The 8839-nt window shown below is 36.8% G+C and overlaps 1 protein-coding gene across 1 annotated transcript in view; it reads right to left on the bottom strand.

Moving 5' to 3' along the window:
- LOC106880816 (protein unc-79 homolog) overlaps nucleotides 1-8839 on the bottom strand; it is a 63435-nt gene that overhangs the window by 30448 nt on the left and 24148 nt on the right. Inside the window, exons 13-17 of the mRNA XM_052973022.1 lie at nucleotides 8408-8523; nucleotides 6760-6847; nucleotides 5591-5679; nucleotides 2982-3105; nucleotides 488-769 (exon numbers count right to left, since the gene is read on the bottom strand). Of these exons, the coding sequence (XP_052828982.1) occupies nucleotides 488-769; nucleotides 2982-3105; nucleotides 5591-5679; nucleotides 6760-6847; nucleotides 8408-8523 (699 nt within the window). The remainder of the gene's footprint in view (nucleotides 1-487; nucleotides 770-2981; nucleotides 3106-5590; nucleotides 5680-6759; nucleotides 6848-8407; nucleotides 8524-8839) is intronic.

The following is an 8839-nucleotide window of genomic DNA, read 5'->3' as shown; positions in this document are numbered from 1 at the left end:
ATCAATTTATTAATAAATTAATAATTAATAATTTTTACCAAGCCCTTCGGTATGTAAATACCATTATCGGTGAGGAACTTATTTAAAAGTTCTTATACATTTATATTATGTATATATATATATATATATATATATATATATATATATATACACACACACACAGGGGACAAACACTGACACAAAGACACACACATATAGATATATACATATATAAATGATGATGATGTATGTATATGCATATGTATGTATGTGTGTGTCCTTGTGTCTGTGTTTGTCCTCCACCACTACTTGACAACTGGTGTCGGTGTGTTTACATCCCTGTAACTCAACGGTTTGGCAAAAGAGAGCGACAGAATAAGTGCCAGGCTGAAATAAGATAAGTACTTGGATCGATTCATTCAACTAAAATATCTTCAAGGCGGTGCCCCAGCATGGCCACAGTCTAATGACTGAAACAAGTAAAAGAATAAAAGAAAGCTAAGCAAACCTGTTTCAAGAGAATGTCTAACATCATAAGAAAGCAGGGAAGATGCAATTCTGTCTCACGTTCAAATAAGTCAACAGTCTCGTTCATGGTTTTGGATCTCTCAGGGCTAAATTGGGGTAAGTATTCTTCGACAGGGGAAGCAGGTGACAGCAGCGACTGAGAGGCCAGGTCTCTTCCAGACGATGCTTTTGAAGGGTCAGAGCGATGAAGGAATTCTACACCATTTTTGAACATTTTCAAGAGCAGATGAATCGGAATAATGATGTCCAAGGAAGACAATACCTGTAAAAGTTGAAAACAAAAGGAACATCTAAATTCTTGCATTTATATAATTTTTTTTTTTCACCATTTGCATTGCAGAAGCACTTTGGACTTCCACTAGAGTGAAAACACGTAGCCTAGTGGTTAAGCTGTTGCATTTATGATTGCTAGATCATGGGTTTAATTCCTAGTGTGGGCAGCACATTGTGTTCTTGAGCAAAACACTTCATTCCACATTGCTCCAGTCACCCTTTTGATCAGGGAGGAATGTTAGCCTAGTCACCTTGCCAGTTGGGTGGTGTCATTCAAAGGCTAAAATGATGCAAAGCGCATTGTGACTAGCAATGTGTAGTAACATCTGATAATCTGATCAGTCAGGTGATAATTTTTTATGTATATGAAATATGCAATTGAGGCAACATTTAATTAAATTAGCCATCTATGTATCATACTTAATGTATTTGACTGTTTGGGTTAAATTTGATCGTTTGCATAAAATGAAAACAAAACACAATATCCAAACCAAAAATAAAAGTATTTCTTAAAGAAATCAAAAAATATCAACTAGATTATGGCTGGGAGATAATAGTTTACTCAAAGTAGCTGCCCTCAGCTTCCACCATGGCCTCAAGATGGCTCTAGAACCTAACATGCATTTCTCACTGTGTCTCTTTGAACACTTCCTTGATCTTAGCCACAAGCTCAGCCTTGGTGTCGCAGGCAGAGCAGTTAGTGTCTTTCTCAACTGTACCTCACATGTAGTAATCCATGGGGTTTATGATTCGAGGAATTAGGAGGTCAGACACTGAGGCAAGTGAAGGCACAGGAATTCTCTGACAACCACTATGCGGAAGTATTTTCAAGGAACCAAATTCTGCTGCCAAACATATGGCCTTCTAGCAGCAACTCTCTCCAACCAGGGTTTGACCACAATCTCCAACAACTGGGATAACATCTCTTGTGGACTTGCTGTGTTACAAATAATAATAATAATAATAGTGGTAGTAGTAATAATAATAATAATAATAATAATAATAATAATAATAATAATAATAATAACAAAATAACAAAATACAAAGACCTGGAAATAGATGTAACTTGAATGTGGAATCTAAAAACAAACAATTCCTATCATAGTAGGTGCCTTAGGTATAATAAAAAAATATTCAGACAAATACATAACAAAAACACCAGGACTTACAAATATATATAACATACAGAAAATTGCACTACTGGGCACTGCACACATCCTATGCAAAACACTTTCAATACACTAACCATAAGAGCATCACAGCAAACCACAGCACATACCCAAGGCACACAGAGCTGCGCTCGGTAGTGAAGTGAAAGCATGTTATAAAAATAAAACTACTGAACAATAATAATAATAATAATAATAATAATAACAGCAATCTTTCCTACTCTAGGCACAAAGACTGAAATTTTTGGGGAGGGATCCAGTCGATTAGATCTGCCCCAGTATGCAACTGGTACTTAATTTATCGACCCTGAAAGGATGAAAGGCAAAGTCGACTCCAGCGGAATTTGAACTCAGATGATGGACTCTCCTGTTAAAGGCAATGTATGAGTGTTCAGCTTTTGTTGCACAAATGATTTTTTTTACAGTGATCAAATGTTCATGCTGCACATTAGCTTGCTCTTTCCATCAAATTGACGTTGTATGAACAAACGCACAGTGTACTATGCATCAGGTGTCAAAGTAATTGCAGAGCAATGTGAATGAAGTGTTTTGCTCAAGAATACAATGCACCACCTGGTTTACAAACTGAAACCACAATTTCTCGACCATGAGTGCAATACCCTAACCACTAGGCCATGCACCCTCAGTAATGAGAGGAAACCCCCTTCAGTCAAGAATGACCATGGGATTGCACTTAGAAAGTTGCCCTCCGAGGCACAAGTCCAGGCAAGGTTGTTTGTGGAAGGCCAGCATATCAGCCTCCCCTCTCCACACTATTGATGTTATCCAAGGGAAAGGCAAAGGCTGATACAGCTTGGCACCTGTGATGTCGCAACTCATTTCTACAGCTGAGTGAACTGGAACAACGTGAAATAAAGCGTCTTGCTCAAGAACACAACACACAGCCCGGTCCTGGAATCGAACTCACAACCTCATGATCATAAGCTCGACGCTCTAACCACCGAGCCATGTGCCTTCACTAGCCCTCAGTAATAATAATAATAATAATAATAATAATAATAATGATTCTACCTGAAGCCATTGTAGTGATTGTTCTTGAACATAAGCACTGCCATCATGGAATCTCTCAGACACAAAGTGGTACATACGCTCCAATGTGAATGGTAAAGGACACATGTCAATGTCAAATGCTTTGCTGTGAAGAAGAAATGAAACAAAAAAAAAAAAAGGTTACTTGTTAACTGAGTAATGATTGTTGGTATTCTTCTTCTTCTTTTTTCATCACCACCACCACCACCATTCACCACAACCACCCTCCTCCTCCTCCTCCTCCTCATCATCATCCTCCTCATCCTCATTTAACATCCAATTTCTATACTGACATGGGTTGGATGGTTTGACAGGATCCATTGAGTTACAGAGCTGCACTGAGCCCCACTGTCAGCTTTGGCATGGTTTCTAGGTCCTGCTAACCACCCTAAAGCCATAGTCTTGTCATAACCCAGCACTGTCAGTACGTAATTAGAGAGCCTGTCTCTTGCGAGAGATCAAAGCTGACACCTCTAAATAGATATAGCATATCCGATTCTGGCTAGTACTGCATTATATATATGTATATATACATGTGTGTTTATGTATATGCACATATATATATATATATATATACATATAAAAAATAGTGTACATTTACGTGTACATTTACATATACATACACAAAATAGTGTATGTATATGTATATATATGTATGTGTGTGTGTATATGTTTGTGTGTCTGTGTTTGCCCCCCCCCCCACCATCGCTTGACAACCGATGCTGGTGTGTTTACATCCCCGTCACTTAGCGGTTCAGCAAAATAGGCAGATAGAATAAGTACCAGGTTTACAAAGAATAAGTCCTGGGGTCGATTTGCTCGACTAAAAAAGGCGGTGCTCCAGCATGGCCACAGTCAAATGACTGAAACAAGTAAAAGAGTATTTAAATTTTGTGCTTTGCAGTCATTTGACTATTCTCTAGCATGTAGAAATTGCCTGTTATATGTAATTTGTTTTGTGTTTAAATGTACACTATTTTAAATTGAATATGTCGTCTATTGACTTTTTATACATGCTAGGCCACTAGTAGTGAAATTCGTAAAAATTTGCTACCCTATATATATATATTCAAATATATATATATATATGTATATATATATCTTTTTGACTTGTTTCAGTCAGTAGACTGTGGTCATGCTGGGGCACCGCCGTAAAGAAATTTTAGTTGAATGAATTGATCCCTGTACTTTTTTCTTTTAAGCCTGATACTTATTTTATCAGTTATAGGGATGTAAACACACCAACACCAGTCGTCAAGTAGTGCGCATGTGTGTGTGAGAACAAACACAAAACTCACATACACGTAGATATGTACATATATCTTAAATCATGAATGATGGTTAGTGTGTGGATACATATGTGTGTGTGTGTGTGTGTAAACACTCAGTCCACTCTGTAAAGCAGTTATCATTAGAAAGGGCATCCAACCATAGAAACCATGTGAAAATAGAGAGTAGAGCTTGGCACAGTCTTCTGGGTTTCCAGCTCCTGTCAAACCATTGAAAGATGACTGAAAGCGTAAAGTGTTAGAACGAAGTACCTATTTCTTTACTGCCCACAAGGGGCTACACACAGAGGGACAAACAAGGACAGACAAACGGATTAAGTCGATTACATCGACCCCAGTGCGTAACTGGTACTTAATTTATCGACCCCGAAAGGATGAAAGGCAAAGTCGAACGCAGTGACAAATGAAATACCGTTAAGCATTTTGCCCAGTACGCTAATGTTTCTGCCAGCTCGCCACCTTTGTTAGAACGAAGTACCACAAAGCATTTATTTTGTCCAATACTCTAACAATTCTGTTGCTAAATCAATTATAGGTCACCACAAGAGAATATATTAATTCTTTTTAATTTTTGGCACAAAGCCAGTAATCTTAAGGACAGGACAAAACTGATAACATTCACCCCAGTACTCAGCTGTTTCTTATTTTCACAAATGCAAAAGGATGAAAGGCAAAGTCAGCCTTGGAGGAATTTGAACTCAGAATGGAAACAGTTGGAAGAAATACTGCTAAGATTTTTGTCTGACATGGTAATGCTTCTGCCAGCTCGCTACTAATGAAAGTTTATTATTAGATCAGGGGTTTTCAAACTGTGGTCCGCGGACCACAGGGGGTCCGCAAGGACAAGACAGGGGGTCCGTGGACAGCAAATACTTTTTATGGGCAATTTGATTTTATATATGTTTTTTAATCGAAATCTTTTAATTGACAATAAACCTATTTGTTAAATACTGTTAAATAAATAAATGTAAAAATATATGTTATTTTAAGCAAATATTTATGTATAAATTTCGTAAGCATTTATAAGGGGGTCCCTAAGGTAAAGCCTGAAATATTATGTTTGAAAACCCCTGATCTATAAAGGGGTCCGCAAGTCAAAAAGTTTGAAAACGCCTGTATTAGATTAGGTCATGTTTATATCACCCACAAGCACAATGCAGAATTTTAAGCAATAATTTGTGAGCTAAAGTCCAGTGCCAATTAAGCAATCAGCTTCTGTATCAGAGCTACCGTAATCCTTACCTTTACAGAATATTAACATTCTTAGGAATTTAGAAGAAAAAAATAGTGGTGCAGACTTACTTTAAAAGGACTTTTAATTCATTCAATTCATCCAAAGGGACTTCAGTACGAATTGCCTCAAGCCAATAGGGCATCACATAATCCCATATCTGTAAACAAAATCAAGATGGTTTCATTTTAAAATTTGGTGATCTTCTACTCACTAAAACAATGCTCATTCTGTTTAACCCTTTCGTTACCAACCTGGCTGAAATCAGCTCTTGCTCTCAGTACAGATGTCTTGTTTTCATAAGTTTTGAATTAAAATCTTCCACCAAACCTTAGTCACAATTTATGTTCCTAACACTAGCTGAATGATAACTAAGTTATTTTACTAAATTCTTTGTTATATTTAACGTAATTGAAAGAAACACAGAGCATCTCAAAATAAATACAGTAACAAAAGGGTTAATAGCAACTCTTTCACTAAACTTTCTGTATTAAGCAATATATTAACATATCATATTCTACCTTTACTGATGCAAGAAATGTCTCTTAAACTTCCACAAGGTTTTTAAAAGTCTCTGGATTATAAACATGTATCTAGTATTCCATGTACATCTTGTATTCTCCTCACTCTCTTCCACACACACACATACACACACACAGAGTTTATAGGAGTTATACAGGGTGTCCCCAAACAATTGATATCATTTCATAGTTTAATAACATAGCCAATTCTCGCTCAAATGATCTCAAATTTTAACAAAATGTGTAAAATCCAAGCAGGTATCTAGAAAGCACTCAGTATTAAGTGAACTTGTGATTTTTTCCCATTCTTGTTCATGTTACTACACCAAATACTCTACACCTGTCTAGTTGTCATCTTGAGTAAAATGAATTTCAAGGTTGACTGAGCAAGATTTAAACACAAAATGTAGAGGGGAAAAGTCAAATACTGAAAGACATTCAGTAAGGCATCATTAGCAAGCAGTTCAGCCATTCACTAGTATTAAACATACGATAATAAATAATGGAGAAGTACTTGCATAGCAAGTGACCTGATCTGTTATCGTATGCTGGAATAAAAACAATTGCAGCGTGGAAGGTGTTTATAAGCCATTTAAAACACACAAAAACCGTTAGATTCACTTCAACATTTAAATTTAATTTGCTAAAATATTTTTGTCGCTGCATCTGAAAAACAATGGAAACCTAACAAAGAATGGGGTGGGTGAGAAAAGACATACCTCAAACGTAATAATGTCGTAGGGGACTAAACAAAAGAAGCAGTTCAATCCTTCTTTTATCTGAGTTGTACGTGTTGTTATTGTGTCCCTGAAAAATCAAGAAAACGAGAAAAAAAATTTACAATAACAAGTTTACAATAACACCACCACCATCATCATCATCACCATCATCATCATCATCATCACCATCTTCACCATCACCACCATTTGTTCATATGAATCCACCTTTTGTGGATCCATATAAACCCCTTCTTCTGTATCAGCTGCCTGAAGTACATCTGCACCTTCTGCATACACAGTACAGAGTTTCAACTGACCCTCCACATACAGACCATAGTCACTCCCTAAGAGACAGCAGTGTTGCTTTCTTTATTCTAGACCTTGCTTCTATGTTCAAACTTTTCCTGTAATTCTTTTACTGCTTCAGCTATGAAAGCCAAACTGCTGGCATACAGGAAACTAGTTCTGAATCCTCCATTATAACCTGGCAACTATAATAAACAAAAGGAGACTGAGAACTGATGAGTGCAAATGGAAACTATTGACATGCTAATTTTTGCACCGAGTTTGTGCTCTCACCATGGCTCTTTCAATTCATTCTACAACCAATTTTCTTAACAACCACCAGACACTTGAACAGCATACCTTCCCAGAGCCTTCTCTAAGTCAACAAATGTTTGGTACAATGGTTTGTTCTTCACTAAACAAATACAGAAGTGGTTCTCTTCTTTAGCACAAACCCAAACTGCATCCAATCTAAGCCAGTTCTCTCCTTGATTAGCTTTACTATAATTCTCTCAGCCTCTTTCATGGTTTCGTCCATCAGTTTAATGTCTATGCATTTATTTCTTTCTAAATCAACTCCTTTCTCATTTGTCAGTTCCCAGTCATTATCTAATTTACCATACAAGCAACTAGTACATGTCGTACTTTGACAGATATCTATGTCCATATAGTGCAGGAGTAGCTGTGTGGTAAGTAGCTTGCTTACCAACCACATGGTTTCGGGTTCAGTCCCACTGTGTGGTACTTTGGGCAAGTGTCTTCTACTATAGCCTTGGGCGGACCAAAGCCTTGTGAGTAGATTTGGTAGACAGAAACTGAAAGAAGTCTTTATATTAGAAAGAAATAATTTCAAATACAGGCATACCTCAGCTTTTTTTACTGCTTTGTATTAAAAAATAAAAATTATTTGTTTGTAAGCTTAAAATATGCTTTTATTAACCATGTTTTATTGAAAATGCATTCATAAATAAAGTACAGAACTGGGAATGGTTATTATCAGTTTAGCCTAGGGACAAGTAAATTTGGCTGAGCCTAGCCTAGAGACAAGTTAATTCAACTTAAGTCATGTCTCCTGAAACCAATTAACAATGTAGGGTGAGGTATGCCTGTACTGTGTTGTTACCTACCTGATGGCTGACATCAGTGTTACTTGAGTAATATTTTAGAATGACTATCTTTGGAAATGATGTAAGTCAAAACGACTTAACCAGAATTATATGTATGTATGTATGTATGTATGTATGTATATATGTAGGTAGGTAGGTAGGAAGGTAGATAGATATATATATATACATACATAGATGTGTGTGTGCATACACATGCACACAGTTATATGATTGCATTAAAAAAAACCCCAACTTACCAGTAACCTCCCACTCGAGCATATTCAACAGGATGGGGGAGCAAGCAGGACACTATGACTTCAAAATGAGATTTAGCAACTTTCTGAAGCCATTTTGAAATGTACTGAAAGGAGAATTTAAAAGACAAAAGAAATATTTAAATAATGAAGAAAATTGCATAGAGTCATTCATTCATTGTATTTTAAACAACACATGGTGCTACATTAGTGTACAGACTACTGTAGTATCTGTAGTCTATGCTATGAAATGATCTGATCTGGGTTAGGGTTAGTGTCACGATTAAGGGTTGGAGTTTAGATTAAGGTTAAGGTTTTAATGTTAGAGTTTAGGGTTGAGGTTATGGTATGGTTTCTATGGCTGGATACCCTTCCTAAATCCAATCACCTTACAGAGTGTGCTGGGTGCCGTTTATGTGACATTGGTACAGATGC

The sequence above is a fragment of the Octopus bimaculoides genome, chromosome 14 (genome assembly GCF_001194135.2).
Source record: "Octopus bimaculoides isolate UCB-OBI-ISO-001 chromosome 14, ASM119413v2, whole genome shotgun sequence".
Lineage (NCBI taxonomy): Eukaryota > Metazoa > Mollusca > Cephalopoda > Octopoda > Octopodidae > Octopus > Octopus bimaculoides.
This window is presented reverse-complemented; position numbering and strand designations above follow the sequence as displayed.